The sequence below is a fragment of the Ricinus communis genome, chromosome 4 (genome assembly GCF_019578655.1).
Source record: "Ricinus communis isolate WT05 ecotype wild-type chromosome 4, ASM1957865v1, whole genome shotgun sequence".
In the NCBI taxonomy this organism is placed as follows: Eukaryota; Viridiplantae; Streptophyta; class Magnoliopsida; order Malpighiales; family Euphorbiaceae; genus Ricinus; species Ricinus communis.
Genome location: NC_063259.1, coordinates 31,403,168 through 31,424,848, shown reverse-complemented (window position 1 = coordinate 31,424,848; position 21,681 = coordinate 31,403,168). Strand labels below are relative to the sequence as shown.

Below are 21,681 nucleotides of genomic sequence, written 5' to 3'. Positions count from 1 at the left end.
TTGTTTAAAAACATGTAGTTGATAGACATTGTTTAAAAACAGTTGTGCCACCTTTTCAGCCGTGAAGGGGTGTGTGAGTGGAATGAAATGAGCATACTTTATGAACCTATGAACTACCACCAAAATAGTGTTCTTACCTTCAGATCTAGGAAGGTGCTCAATGAAGTCCATGGAAATGGAACTCCAAGCTGCATCTGGAATTGGTAGGGGTTGAAGGAGGCTAGGAGAGCTGACATTCTCAACCTTGCATCTTTGGCATATATCACATTTCATAACCCATTTGTAAGCATCATCCTTCATGTTTGGCCAATAGAAATGACTCTTAAGCCTGTAATAAGTGCTTCTAATTCCTGAGTAACCTCCCATAGATGAATCATGCACAACTTGTAAGGTTCTAATTCTCAATTCTAGGTCATCGCTAATAATAATTCTTCCTTTATACCTCAGTACTCCATTAGTAAACGAAAAAGGTGGCTTGGTTGTAGCATTGATTAGTAAAGCCTCAATAATGACTTGAGTGAAATCACCAGCCTTGTAGCTATCAATTACCTCTTGAGCCCATTGAGGATTAACCACATAAATGTGATTGTAACAGCTCTCCATGTTGCTCTATGGCCAGCCCTTCTTAGATAATGCATCAGCTACATTATTCTCTACCTCTTTTCTATAGAGAATATTGTAATCAAGCCCCAATAACTTGGACAGACCCTTTTGTTGCACATGAGTGTGCAATTTTTGCTGAAACAGGAACTTAATACTCTCTTGGTCTGTTTTAATTATGAAATGAGCATTACCTAAGTAATGCCTCTACTTGGTCATTGCAAAAAGAATTTCCATTCATTCCTTCTCATATACAAAAGCTTCCAGATGTTTTCGACTTAAGGCCTTGCTTATGAAAGCCAAAGTTCTTTAATCTTGCATCAACGCTGCTCCAATTCCCTTGCCGCTTGCGTCAGTCTCTAGAACAAATGGCCTTGTAAAATCTGGTAAGGCTAAAACTGGTGCTTGACACATTGTGGACTTCAAGGTTTGAAAAGCCTATGTTGCCTTATCACTCCATATGAATGCATTCTTCTTCAATAATTCAGTCAACGGCTTGCTAATAAACCCATATCCTCTTATAAATTTCCTGTAATAGCCTGTGAGACCTAAAAACCCTCACAACGATTTGATATCTTTTGGTATTGGCCAGTCTTTCATAGCTTCTATCTTGCTTTCATCAGTACTAACTCCCTCTTGGGAAATGACATACCCCAAATATTCTACTTTGTATTGAGTAAAAGAGCACTTAGATTGCTTAACAAATAATTGATGCTGTTTGGGAACCTACAAAACTGTTCTCAAATGATGAACATGGTCCTCCAGAGTTGGACTGTAAATAAGAATATCATAAAAAAAGACCAGCACAAATCTTCTCAAATAAGGTTGAAATATATGGTTCATTAATGCCTGAAATGTTGTTGGGGCATTGGCAAGCCCAAATGGCATCACTAAAAACTCATAATGGCCTTGATGAGTTTTGAAGGCTGTTTTGTGCACATCTGCAGGCTTAACTCTAATTTGATGATAACTTGCTCTCAAATCCAGCTTAGTGAAATATCTAGACCCCTTGAGCTCATCCAGGAGGTCCTCCACAATAGGAATAGAAAACTTAACTTTGACAGTAACGTTGTTAAGCTGTCTATAGTCAACACAAAACCTCTAAGTTCTATCTTTTTTCTTGACAAGCAACACCGAAGAGGCAAATGGACTAGTACTATGTTGAATTATACATGTCTTAAGCATCTCAGAAACCTGCCTCTCAATCTTAGATTTCTGAAAATGAGGATACCTGTATGGTCTGATATTCACTGGCTCCGCTTCTGGTTTTAAGGAAATTGAGTGATCATGGCTTCTCATGGGAGGAAAGGAACTGGGCTCTTTAAATACTTCATCAAACTCTTCAAGCAACCCTGAAATCTCATCTGGAACTTCATTGGATTCTCTAATGGCATGATACTGACCAAGGCTGCCCAAATTATCCCCTACATCAAATGGTAAGGAAGTGCAAGTGACAGCAAAAATGTTACCCGCTACATTACGCCACCCTTTCTTAATCATCTTTTGCAATTGCTTGCACGTAATGGACTTCAAAGCAGCCTTTTCTGGCATTCCAATCAACTCCATTTGTTGTGCCCCAAGTTTAAAGGACATCTTTATATTGGCAAAGTCAAAGATCATTGGGCTGTGAATCTTCATCCAATCAACACCTAACACCATGTCATGACCTCCTAACGTAAGAACCCTGAAATTGAAATCAAATTCATGTTCTTGCATTTTCCACCTGAATTGCTCACAAGTGTATCTACTAATCATGTTTTGCCCATTTGCAACAGTCACCCACAGTGTTTTTGCTTTTGTAGAAGGATACCCAATAGACCTCACCAACCTGGAATCCACAAAGCTGTGACTGCTGCCATTATCTATAAGTATTACCATCTTTTTGCCGTTGACTTCACCCTTAATCTTAAGTGAATTAGCAGCCTCAGTCCCTTTGATTGCATTGCAAAGAAATCTCTACACTATCTGAGATATCCTCTGATGGTTCTTCCTCGGAACTATCTTCCACCACCTCCTCTTCATTTGTACCAGTGATTGCATTCGGTTGCTTTGGCTTACATACATGCCCTGAAGAATTGTTAGAACCGGAAATGCTAATGGCTTTCTGGGTGGCTGGTGGTTGCTGATGTTTAGAGTAGACTCTGGTGGAAGAGGTGGAGGTGGGGGCCTGGAAGTATTGCCTGGATTGAATGACTTCATCATTTCCATCATCTGTGTCATTTGTTGCTGCATAGCTTGTACAACATTGCTTTGTTCCTGAAACTTCACCTCATGAATTTTCAGGTGGTCAAAAATCTCAGATCTAAGATTCTCCCCATATTGATCCAGACGAATAACGTGTTCCTCGACGGTCTGGAGCTGAGTAGTCACAGTTGCAGGTGCCTTACTTTTTCTTGCCATTTCTCTAATGGAAACTAAAGTTAGTTCCTCAGGACTTGACTGCTCTGATACCACGTTGTCAGGGTCCAAGCTCATATATGGACTTTAATGAGGAAGATAAACCAGAAGTGGATTTAAGAAGAAGAAAAAGAAGAATAAGAAAGAGAAAGAGAGAATTTGAGAGAAAAGAGAGAGAGAATACATGTATTAATCTGTTGTCCTTTACATTGTCATTACATTCCCCTTATATAGTTGATTAATTGAGCAAAAGACAAAATATCTAGTTGTCACAGCAGCTGAATTTATAACAGAAAACAAAGACTGAAAATAGAATGAAATAACAGAATTGTAAATAAAAAGAACATTGCCCTTGAATTTTCAATTATTGCCTCATTCAATTATTGAGAGGGGGACGACAACACTCTCAACATTCCTAACAGAATCCACCTCCCCAACCTCACCCTTCATACCACTCAGTATCTTGATAGGTTTCTCGTCTTTCAATGTACAGGACAATTGGCTTTTGTGATAAGAAATGATATAGGCACTCTCATTCAGGCAGGTGCAAAGAAGTTAGAAGTGCAAGTCGAGTCTAGTAACAGACGCAGAAGCACTAAGGGAGGCAGTCAGATGTGTGCATGATAGGAAAATGGATCGACTGACAATAGAGTTTGACTCCTCAGTGGAACAGCGTGTTGTGCGGACCACAATAAGGAAACTCCTTGGGAGATTCAGGGGATAGTAGAGGAGATAAGAGCCATTATCTGTAGGTTACCAAATTGTAGTGTCAAATATGTAAGGAGAGAAGCTAATGCTGTAGCTGATTGGCTCTCCAGAAACGATTTCTTGTTTTTGAGTTGTGGGGCTCTTGCTAGCTACCCTCCACAACTGTACAACCTTTTAAATCATGATGTGTCTTCTCTATTGCAGTAATGAATGTGATTTCATTGATGTCCAAAAAAAAACATTGCTTTGTTAAAGTACTGTCTCATACAGTAAATAGGCCCAGATATTTATCCCTTAAGGGCATATCCTTTATTCCCAAAATCCTCGAGATACTCCTCTTGAGATCAGACTTCACCTTCCTATCAAATTGAATACAAGACTTTTGAAAGTTAATCTCCTAGCTCGTGGTTTGAACTGTATTGATCCAGGATAGCCTTGATTCCTCTAGCTTCGGTTTCAGACGCCATACGAAGCATTGGAGTATCATCTACAGATAAGGCACAAGTTAGAGTAAGACACCAAAGGTTAATAGAGGAAAAACTGATATGGTGATGTTGGTGGTGTAACGACTGGTGTAGTGTGAATAGAGGCGATGAAAATGGTGGCATTACTGATGGTGGTGGTGAAGCAGTAGCTTGAATTATGGTGTGGTGGTGGGCAATGGAATAAACAACGGTGATGGTAATGACAGTGAATTGAATGACGATGATGGTGGTGGTGGTGGTGGTGGTGGTAGAGCACTAGTGACTGCTTTTTGTATTTTTAAATTATGAGAAATAGAAAATTAAAAAGTCAAGATTTTCTAACATTAATAGAAATTGTTATTTTTTTATTTAACAATTGGGGCGATTGTAATTATGGAATTTGTAAGATGCACGTCCATCCGGCCAAGATTTAGACTTACCTGGTTTTAAAATTGAGATTTTTGGGGCTATTTGTGAAAAATGTTCAAATCCAATCTATTTGACCCCTTAACAGATTTTTGGGGGTAGATTAACTCTTTGTCCGTTTTTAACTTCTTAATTTCTCATTTGAGGTATAAATTAGTGCATTACTAATTCATGAAGTCATAGGCTATATTGAAAGCGAATAAAAATGAAAATGTAACTCAATAAATAAGATCCCTATCCCTCCATGTAATGTAACTAAAATTGAGAAAGGGAAAGCAATAAAAAAAAAAAAATGACTATTCATGGACACAATGTATCTATCCTTTTATTTACAATGTCTGGTAGGACAAAATAATAGTGAAAGCAAAAACAAATAATAGTTATCGGATCATAAGAAGAAGAATGTATCTAGGAACATCCTGGCCATGCTGCTCCTTGTGTACCGTATGAGATAGAATGGAAGAAAGCGAACCCCCCAAGAAATCATCGAAGTCTTGGAGCTTACTCTCTTCGCTAATTTATAACCTATAGTTCAAAACAACATCTTTCTGATCAGTTTACCATGCACAAAGATATACAAGAGAAGACAATAATGCAAATAGAATAATATGCTCACATGAAATTTAAAGTTGTGATTTTCTTAATAAACAGGCAAAGGTGGAGGAGAGTACTAGTAATATACTGGAGGAGGTGGCGATGGAGAGGAGGGTGGTGGGGACTTGTAGTAATAAGGAGGTGGAGGGGATGGAGATGGTGGTGGTGGGGACTTGTAGTAATATGGAAGTGGAGGTGAAGGGGATGGTGGTGGTGGGGACTTGTAGTAATATGGAGGTGGAGGTGAAGGGGATGGTGGTGGTGGGGAGTTGTAGTAATATGGAGGTGGAGGTGAAGGAGATGGTGGTGGTGGGGAGTTGTAGTAATATGGAGGTGGAGGTGAAGGGGATGGTGGTGGTGGGGACTTATAGTGGTAAGGGGGTGGGGGCGAAAGAGATGGTGGTGGTGGGGACTTGTAGTAGTAAGGGGGTGGGGGCGAAGGAGATGGTGGTGGTGGGGGTGAAGGAGATGGAGGTGGTGGAGATTTATAGTAATATGGGGGTGGAGGAGATGGAGAAGGTGGTGGTGGAGATTGGTAATAGTATGGGGGAGGAGGAGACGGTGATGGAGGTGGAGGTGACATGTATTTGTAAGGTAGCGGTGGTGGTGATGAATAATAAGGCTGGTATTCAGCAGCCACGATATTGGCAATCAAGCACATTGCCAAGGCATAATAGACCAAGTTGGCCATTTTCGGGGACATTGGTTGCTCTACAATCTTGGGATTGCTATCACTCAAGTAAGGATTCAAAAACTCAGTTTTCGATGGGATTGAAACTAAACTCTAGCACTTTATATACTAATCAATCCCGTTTTGATTATTGTTTTGTGCTTATCAACTTGAAACAAAAGTTGATATTTTATTCTTTATTAATAATAGATATTATCAATTAACCTTGAAACAGTCAAGATGATCGATGCCCTAACCATGCGTACATCTTTTTTTAAACCCAAACCGGAGAGAAATTTTCTAGTTCTGTAAGAGAACAGCAGATATCATCTGGCCTTTTCAAAACAAAAGCAGGTGCATGTGGGACTTGGTCGTAATTTAAGATTATAGTTTTAATTAGAATGGGACAGACAGACGTCAATAAATTTGTCAAAAATTCATTTATTAAATTATTTATTTTGCGTAACCTTTATAGCTTTTGGATGCCCGAAAATATATAAAATGCGAAGATTTGTGAAATGGGATTCTTTGTTACAAATAAGAATAAAAATAAAAATAAAAGTATTAGTCAAATAAACATATTATAAACACATTCATTCATCGTCATGGAATGGAAGAGGTCTCTCCAGCACAATTCCTCGATATGAATTTATTTGTTGTAGAAATGGTAGCATACTGTATTACCTAATTTACATTTCATTAGTATCCAACTTGTTCAAGGAAGAAAAGAAAGAACTAGTCTCAATTGTAGGATAGTTTAATATGATAGATTCAGCATCTCCATTAGATTAACTAATAATCCATTAATTAATGCCTGTGGATCAGTAAGCAAACAGAAAAAGATAAGAAGACGCATATGGAAAGTCAAATGCCTGTTGCAGGCGAGTAGGGGGTAAACTGTCGGCATCAATTCCTTCATCAAGCTTCGGTAACCGGTAAGAGATGACGGCGACAGGTAGTCAGTCGGCAGGATCTCAATGAAACAAGATTTTGCGGTTACCTCTAACGGTGATGGGGATGATCATGATGTGTGAGAAAGATAAGTGTGATATAATTGAGTCCTCCATTTGTCGTTTCTGACATGAATTCATGCCATTATTAACTGCATTTTGTATATTGTTATAAGAAAATGTGAAAAAACAATGTACATTGTACAAAATGGCAAGATTACAGTATCCCAGTGCTGGTATGAGAGAATGGCAGCACATCAAACGCTAAGCTTGGGGCGGTAATCAGACTTTATAAATCGTGCTGTGATTTCATCTAAACAAGCCATCCGGATCCGTTCAGGTGTTGCTGGATTATCAAGAGGAAACCACTCGTGATGCTCGACTTCTGCTCTTGCAGCTATAATGGCATCTTTGATGGCGAAAAAGACAGCTGAAGCCAGGAAAAATGGAGGCTCGCCAACAGCTTTGGATGAATGGATGGCCGTTGCATTTGGATGTCCCTGCCAATTACAAAGAAACCAAGCAGAGAAATAACAACCCAACTTCAAAACCAAAATTCAACGCATCGAATATATGACAAAACAGTAAGATTGGTTTTAGCATTTAGAAGGGAGTTGCTTAAAAAAAACATACCTTTAGAAGAGAAACGCTGAATTTAAAAGGGACATCATTTAGGGAAGGAATCTTATAACTTCCAGGCCCACATGTATACAAGCAACCAGGTGGTATCCACTTATGAGCTGAATCTCCCCATTTTAGTTCTTCCAAGGCCGCCCACCCCAAGCCTTGTATAAATGCCCCTTCAATCTGTAGAGTTGCAGTATACAACAAATCATCATGTTAAACTTCTACATGATTTCTTACTAAAAGAGGGGGTGTAGCAGAATAAAGTTTGCAGCCTTTGCAATTACAACATTAGGATATTAGATAATATTTATTTCTAACTTCCATGAACTTTAGAATAATGTAGGACTAAACAAAAGTTGAGGAAAGAGACTGCACCTGTCCAACATCAATGGCGGGATTCAGAGAATATCCAAGATCCATGATGATATTTGCTGCCCTCGTGTGGAAATCTCCAGTCAATGTGTCAATTTCAACCTCAGCAAACGCAGCCCCATAGGTGAAGTACCTAAATGGGTTTCCTTTACCAGTACTCCAATCAAAGCCAATCTCTGGTGTAATGTAAAATCCATGAGCAGAAAGGTCTATTCGCTGCACGTAGCATGCGCTTGCCAGCTGCAAACAGGATTAAAACACAAAATAAGATTACAACCATACTCTGTTCATGACAACAAAGGACCTTACTGGGAGTAATGGCAAGATGCAACCTTTTAGAACAGCTACTCAATAGATAATCTTACAGAATATGGTGCTATCCTGATCAAAATTACTTTCAAAATTTTCCGCATTAAAATTAGTAAGATAATTCCTGTTTTTGTATGATAATAGTCCCAAAACATCCTTAGCCTATGTTTGGAAAGAGAACAAAACAGGAGGAAAAGATTGGATGTTGGGAGCACAATTGCAAGAAACAAAATTGTGAACCCCATTAACCAATGTTCCTCCTGTTTTCCTCTGTTCTTGAAAAAGCCCTCAATAACCATTTGAGTTCTATTTTTCTTCCTCAGTCTTTGAATTCTCATTAGAGTGTACTTCATAAGGGTCTTCTTCTCCAACTTGAAGTGGTTAAGTTTCCTCTTAAGCATCAAGATTTAACAAATGAACGTGTTAAAGTCTCTGATAATTGAGTTCTGATCAGATGCTAAGGTGATAATCTTTAATAGGTAAGGTGTGAAACCCCACATCTTCATTTCGAAAAAATATGCATAAATTTTGAAGCAGAAACAATAAGGATAAAGCAACCTCAGCAAACGAGCTGAAATTATGTTTTGAAGCAACGGGCTCCATCCGTGCCTTTATCTGCTCACATGCATCCAATACTGCTGCTCCATACAAATCAGAGCTTGCAGAAGCAGCTGTTGGCGACGAATTAGGTACCTGCAACATTTGAAAATTGATATAAAGATATTTCTGTAAAATACTGGGAGTTACCATGGATATATTAATAAAAATCCTACATAAAAAGTAGTTAATTCCTATATTTACAAAAGAAACCCATTCTATCTATCCTCAATTCGTAAAAGAAAACAACTATAATAAGTTATCCTTTTGTTCTGAGTCACCCAATAATTATTTTGTTCAAGATTATTAATGAAATTATTACTAGTTTTCTTAATTGGTCAATTTATAAGCATTGTTAAAGATCAATTCATACCTTTAGATATATTATGGAAGGAATATCAGAGCTATTATTTTATGATAGAGATTTAATACCTTGTCAGTACTTGTCTCCGATATGAACACAGAGCTGAGAGGGATATTAAATGCAGAAGCAGCAACCTGAGCCACTTTTGTATGTAGACCTTGCCCCATCTCCACTCCTCCATGTGTAACTAAAACAGTTCCATCTGTGTAGACATGAACCAGAGCACCTGCCTATAGACATCACAAAGTAATGCGAGCAATCAGGAATTGGCTAATAAATTCTGTGCAGGAAAGTCCTTGCATTGCAAAAATTTTCAGGTCATTCCTTGCTAGACAGCAACAATCCAAAAATATATAGCCAATTTCCTAGAAAATCTTTGGCAACGAATGCAAAAGAGTGACAGCACGGAAGACATGATCCGAGGACTTGTTGCAGGACCTAAGGTAGTGCGTATAGCTTTCCTTAATCATGCCCTTGTTCATATGGAACTCTTTCTTTCCAAGTGAATCTCAATATCGAACAAGATTTTACTTTGTCATGCTGTCATTAGTTACAATCTGAAAGAAAAGTTAATTTTCATATTTGGAACTCTTTTATACTGAACATTCACGGCATATGATCCACAGAAGGCATCAGCTAAAAGGTATAAATCCAGACTATTTGACAGAAGTCATACCAAACCTATTGTAGAACCACTGCAGTAATATTCTTTCAAGGATTACCTGGTTCATCAACTTTGCTGTAAAGGATATTCCGAATTTTGTTGGGACCATAGCAACACCACGCTTCTTCCAGCGATTGTGAAGGTTAAATTGGATAGCTTCTTCACGAGCCTTTAAAAGGTTGCAAGATAACTTCAGTTCATTCCAGAGCTGGGCCAGTGTACAATACTGAAGTTGTTGGCCATAATGCAAAATCGATCCATCACCTTGGAAATTGATTTCCTAGAAATATTTTGAAAATATAAGGAATTATAAGGACAGTGCTTATATAATGTCAATTGAACAGCCAAGTAATTAGCTTATATAACTTACCCTTATTTCTTCCGGGCTTTTGTTAAGTTCTACAGCAATTCTTTGAATCCAATTCTCAGCTATAATCATTCCTTGAGGACCCCCAAATCCTCGGAAAGCAGTATTACTAGGAAAATTAGTAAAGCAAACCTTTCCCAATATTCTGACATTTGGTATCTCATAGACATTGTCAGAATGAAACATGGCACGCTCAAGAACAGCAAGAGACAGATCCAGAGAATTTCCAGCATTATTGTAGATTTTAAGATCCAACGCCAGAACTTTTCCCTCATTTGTAAAGCCAACCTAAGAGAGGTATTTTTGTCAATCATCAATTTCCGTTCCATTATAATTAATCCAAAAGGAACATAGATTTAATGAATGAAAAAGTAACAGCACTATTTAATTCCGTTTAATATGTATGAGAGGTAAAATATTTCTCATTCTTCCTCCTCTTTTCTGTTTCTTCCTTCAAACAAATAAGTCTAGTCATCTTGTCCCACCCTCCTTCCCACTTTCTATTCTTTCTAGAAAAAGGAAATGATTCAATTATGATAAGGAATGTACATTACAAAATGTCATCTTCTTCATTAGGTGCAATATTATACTACAAAGATATAATTCAGCTCGAGTACCATAGATGAATGACTCAACGTGATACCTTGTATTTTCCAAGAAAGCTGTGGCGTTGCCCAGTAATCATCATATCTGCATCTCTGTCTAAAGTGATTTTCACCGGCCGATTCAACAGATATGATGGTATAGAAGCTACAGCAGCAAGGAAAGCTGATCTTGTCTCCTTTCCACCAAATCCGCCACCAATTCTTTTGGTTCTACAAACTACTTTTGACATTGGGAGACCAAGAACATGAGCCACATACTTCTGGTGCTTTTGAGGAGCCTGCACAGAAGAAATGACACCATGAGACTTTAACAGGGGAAAAAGAATAAAGCCGTCTGAGAACAGAGTTAGCTCAAATGTATGTTCAAGTAGATTGCAGCCAAAAGGAAACTTAAAGAGCAGCAAGATTAAAGATTAGATATATTTTTGGTCTACATTTCCAGCGGGGCATCTTTGATACCTTATAAACTCTCTTTTAGTTATGGTATAAAGGTTCAGTGTGTTAAATCAATTAAACAATAGACAGATGGTTATCTTCAGTTTTATTAGTTAAGGGTGGTTGATAATTACCAGATTTTCAGGCTGGCAGTAGAATCTTGGGTCTTGTTTCAAGATCTTCCTAATATCGTACCGTCTTTATCTCTAGTCCCAATCCCAACGGAATTTAGTTAGTTTTGTATTTGGAGCATAAGCCCTAACTCAAACAGAAATACTAGACACCTCTCCACGCATATCCATTAACACTTACAATTGATCATTTATCAGCATCTCAGCAAAATAGAAAAAGATTTTCAATGACAATGTTTCTTTCAGATCATATGATGCAAATCTAAGTCTAGATTTGATGCCAACGGGAAATTTAGCACTATTCCTTAAGGAATGCCAGATGACAAACTAAAAGATATTTGTTTCTTTTGCAAATAAATCCCCGCATCTCAGATTTGATACACGCAACAAACAATAAGATATTCCTTTTTGAATTTGTATAGGAAGGCTTGGACTTGGGGTTGTTGCCAAGTATAGAATTGCGCCGAACAGAAAGCTAAGCTTGTGGGTTCCCTGGAAATCTTAGATTAAAACCTAATTACTTCCCAATAACATCAAAGAAATAAAGAACCAACCACATGTTTCCCTTAGTTAATATTCATGTACTGTTGGCAGTACCAAAACCTGCAGTGCCAAATAGATTTGATCCATTATTTTCTTGTCTTCAATTGACCCCCCAATAACTATATCCTTATGCAGACCCAATGAAGCACAAAACATGACTAGAGTTCAATTATCCTATTTAAATATGTCCATGCTAACGACCTTCATAGCAGAAGAGAAGAAAAGATAATAACCAGAAGCATAACCACTTATCTTTGATTAGCACAATTGGTAACAATAGACTAAAATGATATTAACTAATAAATGCCTCACTTATCCACATTTTTAGTCGTCATGTGTCAGCCATAAATACTTCTGTGAATATTCATTCACTCACTCGAGTCCAGTTCAATCACTCACCAAATCATAATATAGTGTCATTCTACCCGTTCTGAGTATGTCATCTATTGGTAGATTTAACTTTGAAGTGGCTGTTGCTCAAATACTGTATGAAACAAAGCTTATTAATTAATGTATTGAAAGGGAAGGCGACCTGGGTTGATGAGATCATATGGACTTCATTGCCACTATCCATTGTCCAAACCAAACTGCCCTGAGGCTCCAAGTAAAAATGTTCCTGGCCACCCACTTGAACTTCCCCCTCTATGATTCTGTCACATTGACCTGAGTGAAAACAGAGTTCGACATCACCCTTTTTCAAACACTTCTCTGAGTTAGGATGGAAACTTTCAGCATCAACGGCTTCCTGTATTGATAATATTGCTGGAAGTTCTTCATACTCCACATAAACTTTTGTTGCAGCCATTTTTGCATTTTCATGTGTATCCGCAACAACCACACCTATAACCTGCAGAGAATGTAAATGTGATTCCGTAGACCAGAAAGAAAATTAGAGAGATGAGATCATTCTATGACACCCTTTTGAAAATATTAACGTGACAAGTTTAGTCCAATGGTAAAGATCTTAAACTTGCAAGCATTAAAGAACTTGTCTCCAGATCTAGAGTTTCTTCTCGAAGACCTTCTCTTCATGACAAGGCCATGGCCTTTCAATTTCAAATTATATTAGTATGATTTCAAACTGAATTGCTTATTCAGTTTCAATTGCTTAATTCAACGCACTGTATAGTTCCTATTATGGGATCTAACACGCCATTAGTCAACAGACATCAAGAAATGGAAATAATTTTTTTCTAAATAACTCAACTAAAATTTCAGAGTAAGTTTCTTACCTGGCCTACACAAGTGACAAATTCTGAAGCAAATAATTCCTCGTCAGCAATTATTGCGCCAATGTGATTATCACCTGGGATGTCTTTGGCAAAAAAGATGCCTGCAAATCCAGGTGAAGACTTGGCTTCTGAATCATCTATTGAAACAATTCGAGCATGGGGTTTTTTGCTCAATACTAATGCAGCATGCAGACCATTAGAAGACATCAGTGTATCATCGACATATTCTGCCTCCCCTGTAACCTAGAGAATGTTATACATGGAGAAGATCACGTATATATTCATTTCAAGGTGTACATAAATAAATTCTCAAACAAGTATGGACCTAAATTCTGAACAGAACTTCCATCCAAGAATATCATCAACAAAAAGAAACCTATACATTAAAACACCATTCAAGTAATGTTTAACACATCAAATAGGATATCCTCCATTTTAAATGCCCCTGCTATTCCAATCTTATCAAGAAGAGGAGGGAAACAGATTCCCTTACATACTTAATCTCATTGTAAGATGAGAATCTGCATACACACCAATGATCAACTTAAGATCAAACTACGCAGTAGTATAAGCCCAACATACTGCATACTTAAAGAGATTATTTCTCGGAAGTCCTAAGATTATGAGTGCTAAACAGAAACATGCAATTTCAACATAATTCAAGGGGCAAAGGAGAATGAACATCTGCTATATCAGCAAAATTACAATTATGTAGCTGATAATTATGTATTCTCTCCTTTTGTCTGATTAGCATACCTGAAGTCTTGATGAGAGGTGAACCTCAGGAGAACCCACAGCTGTCCCATGCTTCCTAATTTCATAATCCTGACAACCCACAACTGATGGCCGATGAAATGGTTGTACAGCTGACAAATGGGATGATGGTATAGTTGCCCTGATGGATTTCTTCCCATCCATCTGATGTGAAACCCACAGGAAAAACTTAAAGAAGAAGCTAAGAATTAAAGATTTCCGAAACTCCACCATCCCACCAGGTGCATCTTCCTTGAGCAAGATATCTGTTTCTAAGACTTTCAAAACACCCTCTAAGAGTTCCTGATTCCAATTCTTACCAATGAGAAATTTTTTCGTTTTTGCTGCGGACAGAGTAAGAGGAGCTACACCGCCATAGACAATTGATGCATCTGAAACCACCCAATGATCACCTTTTTCTTCAAGAAAGACACGCATCCCAGCATTCACAATTGCAATATCATCATCCCTCCTATGAGCCTGCTTAAATTCTTTCACATGCTCAAAAGGCCTAGTCCATGGTAAAAATATTGAGAGTAAAACTTCATCACTTGCAAGATCCACCTTCCTATAACCTAGGAAAAAATTTTCTGCCAGGGTAGTCCTCCTGTTCCCTTTGCAATCAATGATTTGAAACTTTGCTCTTGCAGCCATCCAGAGAGGATTCAAGTCTGATATTGGGCTGGCTGTACATATATTTCCTCCAACAGAGGCAACATTTTTTATCTGGGTCCCAGCAAACCATTTTAATTGCTCAATAAGAGCCTTACATGAAGACATTTCATGAGTCACATGTTCATTTACAACCTTCCTAAGCATTTTCAGGAGTTCAGTCAGTCTTACTGCAGCACCAATCTCTAAACCATCATCCTTGACTGTCAAGACATTGAGTTCAGGTACATGTGCAACAGAGATCAAAACCTGATACTGTATCCTCTTCAATCTCATCTCTATTCCAACCTCAGTATTACCTATCAACAGTTTTGCAGCTGGGTATTTTGCTTTTAACTCCAGCAAATGTTGGACTCTCAAGGGTCGATACCACTTAAGCCCACCAAATCCACTTAGACTTAAGGGAGTTAATTTCCTTAGTAACAGCTCAGGAGGAAAAATAAGCTCTTTGTCTGTGTATGTGCTCCCATTTACTTCACTATAAGATATGGGTTTGCAACTATCACCACAAGCTGCACTTCTTTTGCAGTTTCCAGGATCAATTACAGTTTTTGATTTACATGAACAGGGTTTACCAGTTGACGGGCATACAGATTCACCTTCTTCAAGGCTTAATGCAGAATGATCAGTGTATAATGCATCATTACTTTTGGCAAAAACTTGGAAGGCATCAACAATGGGCCTGTAGCCAGTGCAACGACATAAATTTCCAGCAAGGCATTCTTCAATTTGCTCTGCAGTGGGTGGTTCTTGGCTTGACCTTAATAGTGCATACATTGACATGATAAACCCAGGAGTACAAAATCCACATTGCGAGCCGTGACCACGTGCCAATGATTCCTGCGGAAGATTAACAAGAAACAGACAGGCTTGACAACCTCATTGAAGCATTAATGCCTCAGAAGATGGCAAAAGAGAGAAAGAAAGACTTCAGTGCTGTATTGTCACTTGAAGATCAGTTAAAAGTAAACTCCTGACCAATTTTTCAAGTGTTGTGAAATAACACTAGTCTTAAAAATATTTCTTTTCAGCATTTTAATTTTAAACATCAACTTATATGCTTAATAGAAAAGCTAACCAAAATGCTTGGAACTAATAAAAATTCTTTCTCAGCTATCACCAGTACCATCATCTACGGATGTTATCTAACACTGCTATCACCATTACCATCAGTGCAAGTCCACAATCATCATCACCACCACAAATACCTATTAGCACCGCCACTTGCTATCTTGACCAGTTTATACTTTATTGAAAAACATAAGTACACTCAGACCAACAGTAACTAATTTTACTCCTAACACTCGATTCTATTTCAGTTCTGAACAACAGTTAAGGGAACAATATATTAAAGCCTTCAAGCCAAATGTAGAAGCAAAAAAATGTATAATATTGTAGCTAGTGCCAAACGAAAAACAGTAATCTTTTCGAGTTAGTGAAAATAGATTGTGGTAATAAAAAAAATGATAAAGCTGAAAAGCAATTATTACTTGAATTGGATGCAAGCCACTTTTCCGGTTCCCAACTCCTTCCACTGTAATTACATGCATCCCTTCTACTGAATACAGAGGAGCCAAGCACGCATTGATAGCATAATGCCTGGGGAAAGATTTTCAGGGATTTATTACCAATTTAAAATAAGAAATCCAGAATACTGCAAATTGCATAAATTTAAGCCAGATAAGGAAAAAGTAACTCACACGCATTTGTTTAATTTTCTGTCATAATAAGAAACCATAACTGTGCAAGCTCCACAACCACCTTCACCACAGCCTAGTTTTGTCCCTGTCAAGCCAATGTCTATATAAACCCATCCCACCCGCACACCCACCAAAGAAAGATAAATGACAAATTAGGTTCTGTAAATTTAAGAAAATAGGAATTTGAAGAATACAAGAGAAATTGATCTATAGAACACGACATTCGACATCTAACTTCAACCCAAAACTTTCAAATGAAACAAAATAGGAGAGACAAATACTTAAATTGTAATAGAGAGATTTTCACCAAAAGGAACCATGATTCAATGACATTAGGTCCATTAAAGTCTCTCATCAGCTCAATGTTCAATCATAAACTTATACTATGAACCTTTCAGGAACACCAGATGAAGGTCAAAAGTAGCTCAGACCATTGCTCAGCTGCTCAGCCCATAGGAAAAGACTAAGAACCCAGAAACTATGCAATTTTGAAATAATGCAAGCAGGCTAAGGTGACTTGGATTCAACTGACATTCAGTTCAACGACTGATTGACCAAGCCTAAACGCACCTATGCCATGTTTCCCAGTAAGTTTTGTAAATCAAACATTTCTCACTAGCCTATAGAACAATTATTTTGCTGTGTACCACATAAAGTCGAATAAATGTTAACTCAGTTAGGTTACTTAACATTCATAAATTTCTCCTCTTTCCATTACATAACAAATTATTATTCTTTCACCTCAATCAAACAAATCCTAAAGCAGAGCCAAATCATAAAATTGTCCATCACCAACAAAAGATGAACTTTATTTAAGCAAGTCAAGACTCAAATCACAAGCAGGGGAAAGAAGCATTGATTGATCAATTAACCAATTTATTGATTTGACTCAAACTATACGACAGACAAAACAAGAACATTGAGAGAAGTGCTTTCTTTCCAAGAATTAAGCATAACCCTATTAAAAACTTGAACACAATTACCTCTGAGATACTCGATAAGAGTCAAGTGGGCCAACCCATCAGGCAACACTCTTCGAACTCCATTCACATATAAAATTGCTTCCTTTGCTGATTCCTCTATTTCTCCTTCGCTCCTCAAGGAACCCATTACTGTTTCCTTTTCCTGTTACTTACTACATCCACTAGCAATAAATTAAACACTGATATACAATCGAGTCCAAATACAACCAACCAACAACTATACTAGAACATCATAGCTTGATCTGTAAAATAATATTGGAGTTTACTCGCAGCCAAAATAATGGGTTTAGAAGTTTCTGAATAAACCTGGTGCAAAAATTGTTTTCTGATTTTATGTGTCAAGATGATGCAAAGTTGTGATCTTTTAGTTTTGTTTTGTTTGATAAGAAAGTTTGGTACTTTAATGCACTTGATAAGCTTGGCTTCTTTGGCTTTTGCAAAAATGCCAAAGTACTTGCATCAGCAAGATTCAAAATGGATACTGAGGACGTGGCCTTTCTTTAAAAAGTTAAATCATTGCACCTTTAACCTATCATATGTAATTTATAGATAGGAAAGAAATTGGAGGAATGAAAGTCGTAGAGTTGAAAATTATTACTCCCTACTTTTTTCAATGGTGAAAATTATTACTTCTATAAGTAAAGCAATCATATTTGTTATCACAATTACTATTGATTTTGTCTTAAAACTATAATATTACTACATTACAAACGAGAGATGATAAATTTCAGTACAGAAACGAGCTTCCTTGGAATAATTTGCAGTAATTTTGTGAGACATGATTACTACGTAGCTATTACCAATTACAACTTTTGAAAAATAACCAAAGTTTTACCTTCATGCATTCTTTATCATTTTCTTTTACCAAAAACTCTCATAAGTATTAAACAACTCATCCTGATTAAGGTGTCTCACCATTAATTCCTTGTTAATAACTGTGATACCGACCTCTCCGTTCCCTCTGAATCTGATTTCAGAGCATTTTTCAGTGCCTGCCGCATCTTTCTTAGAAGAGCGAAGCCCCATTTATGTCAGTTCCATCAAATATGGTACCAGACTGAGCTTTACAAGATCGCTTAGCAGTTAGCACTATTAATTTTCTCAGAAATCAAAGCAATTAAGGAGTTGATAAGTATCGCTTATAAAAATAATGTGCTTCTACCAACTGGATTTCATTCCAAAGAAATAACTTTAGTTAATTACTTGTCATGAACATCGATCCAACTGATTATGTGAGATCCATTTGTTTGCATTATCTTCAGCTATAGAAGCATCTATCAGAAATTAAAATTAGATACAATTTCTTAAATCCAGAATTGAACATCTTAAACTCGAATCAAAAGAGAAAGAGACAATAGATGCATAGTCCACCGCAGTGTCAATCACATATGTAGACACATAAAATTTGAAGAGAACTGTTCCAGAAAGTGTCTCGTGATGCGCAAGGAAAAGAAGATTGAGGTGCTAAGAATTATTAAGCATTGAATTCAATTATGAGTACTGAGGTACAAGGCTCGCTCTTTCTCGTAAAATTTCGAAGTGGTTAATTCCTATGAGAATTTTATACCAATACCCATTTATTGAGTGCATCCCCAATCCCATAAACACAGGAAGATCTGCACAGACTAATTGGCCCAGTAACAAGGCAAGCTAAGTCTTGCTTGTATATTCAAAGATTGGCCATAATTAGTTTTTCAGTTGCACTGTTAAATTTCCCATGGAAGCTTTTCTGGCTTGTGGCAATTTTGTGTACTCAATTACAGCATGCAAGAATACTGCATCAAGTGCCAACCCAGCTGCCAATGAGATGACGCCTTTCCTGGTAGATAGCAGGGAATACCTTTGAATCAAGCTGATTACTACCAGACAGATAATGCAACCCAAAGTGGTAAGGACCTGTTTTAACAAATAATTTATCATAAAAACAGAAGTTCGGGAAAGACGTAAAGCACAAATTTTTGTTGCAAACATCACATATTATATATTTCCTGGTTATTTCTAGGTTGCTAATAACTTACAATCAATGACTTTCTTGGTCGACCAATATCTGTATTTTTTTGGTTTTCAAATGTGCCTTTCGCTTGAAATTCATCCAACATATTATCCTAGTATATAGACAAGGAAATTATGAGATTGTATAAATAAGAAAACAAATTAATTATAGTAAACAGAAGACACTGATTGAATATGATATATTACCTTAGCAACAAACTTATCTCTGCACCATTGAGCAACGGCTTCATCTGACTCTGGTAACTCTTTCATCGAGTATCGCTTTATGTGAATTTGGACCTATAATTTCATGAAATCAAGCAAAACCCTATTATTGTCAAGGGTTAGCATTATTTGTTTTTATCCTTTCAAAAATCAAGGAATGCTATCTACTTACAGCAGTAGGCTCCCTCCCTAAAAATCCTACCAGAGAAGGGGTTCGAAGACCTCTCGGTACAGCTAGCGTAATATCATAAATTGCTGGAACAAATGAACGCATATGTCGTACTGCTGCCACAAACCCCTGAATTCAACCAAAAGAAGAAGAAAAAGAAAAAAGAATACGATGGAAAATTTTACTCATTTTAATTAATTATTCTTTAACAATCACAGCAATCTATTAAGAACATTGATTTGAATACTTGAACTCTTGCACGTTGAAATAGTTACCTTGGTACGAGGGATCAACACATTCCTAGGAACTGGCAAACCCTTGGAAGTGGCGAAATTTTGAGCTGCTACTAGTTTATCTGAGGTCATACGAGTTCCTTCCACAAAAAGGGTCAACCAGAAAGGCCTTGGGAAATCCTGGAGGCTTTGAAACCTTGACTGCAAGAATCAAATTTCAGCACATTAATACTGTTCGATAAACAGAACTAAGACAATCGTAATATCTACAGTACCTTCAAGACCTCTTCATCTTTGCCCCAGTTTCTACTTACAAATACATGCTCAGCAAACCAAGTTGCCCACCCATAAATCTACAGCATATGTACTGAAGCAAATTATTTAAAAATATAAACATTACTGATATCAAAATAAATATCATTCCAGGACATAAAACTCACCGGAATATACATGGAAGATCTCTTCACCACCATTAGCGCGCCACGGAGGCAAGAAGAACGCTGCAGAGTGAACAGGATCAAATTTCAATGAAGGATATTAGAACTGGTAATGCAGGAAGGATCAGAAACCATAAAACTTATTACAAGAATTTGAAAAATGTTATCCTAGTACATAATTAAGGATGATGGTAATAAAAAGAAAGCACCTGAGCCAGAAGCCACATAATAAATATATCAGCATCACAGATGTGATTAGGCATGAGAAGTGCATGCTCTTTACCTGGAATTTCCCATCATATATAACATTTTATACAAGACGTTACATACTATAATGAAACTATAGGAAATACATATATTGAGTGCATGCTCTTACCCATCAATTGATATGTCTCAAAATCTGTATGGAGATGAACCTACAAGCACGCAACTTAACTGATTAAATTTGTGAAGTACTAAAGATGTACGTTAACTTTCTAAGGAGAATAAATTATATTGGTTAATGCATAAATACATTAATTCTGAACTGGGAAACGTTTACATGTGTGATCTGTAGGTGACTTCATACACCAAAAATATTATTTCAGACACTGACTAGTGCTATTGTTTATAAGAAACATGCATACAAGAACATGAACAAGTGAATGAAAAAAAAAATATATTAAGGAAATTAATGGAGAAGCAAATACATAAAAGGGATGGTGGCCAATACCTTAAAGCCTGACCACCAGTCCATGAGAAATATGAACTCTAGCCATAAGATTTCCGTCACCGCTCCAATGATCCTTCTGTGTGCAGTTTTAGATAGAGGCTGTACTAGGATGTAGCAAGCTCCCTGCAAATGCTCGTAATGTAAAATAAATTGTAGGATTTGAAAAACGGGAATTGACAGTATACATTTTAGCATTTATTCACAAAGAAAAAGGTAATGAATTAGAATTTAAGCTTGTCATTACTTGGATTAGATTGATGATAAGGCCACTGAAAAGAAAAACAAAGCCAAAAGGAATAGAGAGAAGAACAGCCTTAACTTCCATTATCTTTATGCCTTCAAATAGAAGGGGTCTACTATACTTTATAGAAGTAACAACAGTATGTTAATGTTCATTCTTATACAGTTAAAGAATGGAAAGTTAGGCATATATATCAATAGTAGATTAATTACATTTTAATTTTTTTTTTTTTTACTTTAATGAGGTTTAAAATCTGCATCCACTTTTAAAATGATCGTAAATTATTTTATTATAAATTAAGAAATTAAAATTGTGAGATTATTATTATTACATATATGTGTAAGTATTTTACATTTTGGTATTAGATAATTGATAAATATTCTAATTATTTAAAACTAATGAATATGCGTCAATAGTATAAGCTAACTAAATGAAATTCAACCCACAAGGTTTGGCCCCCTAGGGAACAAAAGTACTACTTCATCCATGGTAATTTTAAATCTTATTAA

The 21,681-nt window shown here is 36.9% G+C and overlaps 3 protein-coding genes across 3 annotated transcripts; all 3 read right to left on the bottom strand.

Moving 5' to 3' along the window:
* Positions 1 to 4,898: 4,898 nt before the first annotated feature.
* LOC112533887 (extensin-like) lies at positions 4,899 to 5,965 on the bottom strand. The gene is made up of 2 exons (XM_048372582.1): positions 5,267 to 5,965; positions 4,899 to 5,120 (listed from the first exon to the last, which is right to left on the bottom strand). Coding segments are annotated over exons 1-2 (627 nt in total). The 5' UTR covers positions 5,893 to 5,965; the 3' UTR covers positions 4,899 to 5,119.
* A 960-nt stretch (positions 5,966 to 6,925) lies between these two features.
* Positions 6,926 to 17,573, bottom strand: LOC8274436 (xanthine dehydrogenase 1). The gene is made up of 14 exons (XM_002513439.4): positions 17,164 to 17,573; positions 16,181 to 16,280; positions 15,971 to 16,079; positions 13,812 to 15,320; positions 13,056 to 13,298; positions 12,356 to 12,670; positions 10,753 to 10,992; positions 10,113 to 10,397; positions 9,801 to 10,022; positions 9,147 to 9,308; positions 8,676 to 8,810; positions 7,812 to 8,048; positions 7,443 to 7,616; positions 6,926 to 7,309 (listed from the first exon to the last, which is right to left on the bottom strand). Exons 1-14 carry the CDS (start codon positions 17,288 to 17,290, stop codon positions 7,067 to 7,069), a joined length of 4,101 nt encoding a protein of 1,366 aa, XP_002513485.2. The 5' UTR covers positions 17,291 to 17,573; the 3' UTR covers positions 6,926 to 7,066.
* A 1,040-nt stretch (positions 17,574 to 18,613) lies between these two features.
* On the bottom strand, positions 18,614 to 21,442 carry LOC8274437 (1-acyl-sn-glycerol-3-phosphate acyltransferase 2). The gene is made up of 11 exons (XM_002513440.4): positions 21,176 to 21,442; positions 20,932 to 21,054; positions 20,596 to 20,635; positions 20,429 to 20,502; positions 20,223 to 20,282; positions 20,058 to 20,135; positions 19,825 to 19,983; positions 19,553 to 19,678; positions 19,363 to 19,455; positions 19,182 to 19,268; positions 18,614 to 19,059 (listed from the first exon to the last, which is right to left on the bottom strand). Exons 1-11 carry the CDS (start codon positions 21,254 to 21,256, stop codon positions 18,850 to 18,852), a joined length of 1,131 nt encoding a protein of 376 aa, XP_002513486.2. The 5' UTR covers positions 21,257 to 21,442; the 3' UTR covers positions 18,614 to 18,849.
* Between the last annotated feature and the right edge of the window lie 239 nt (positions 21,443 to 21,681).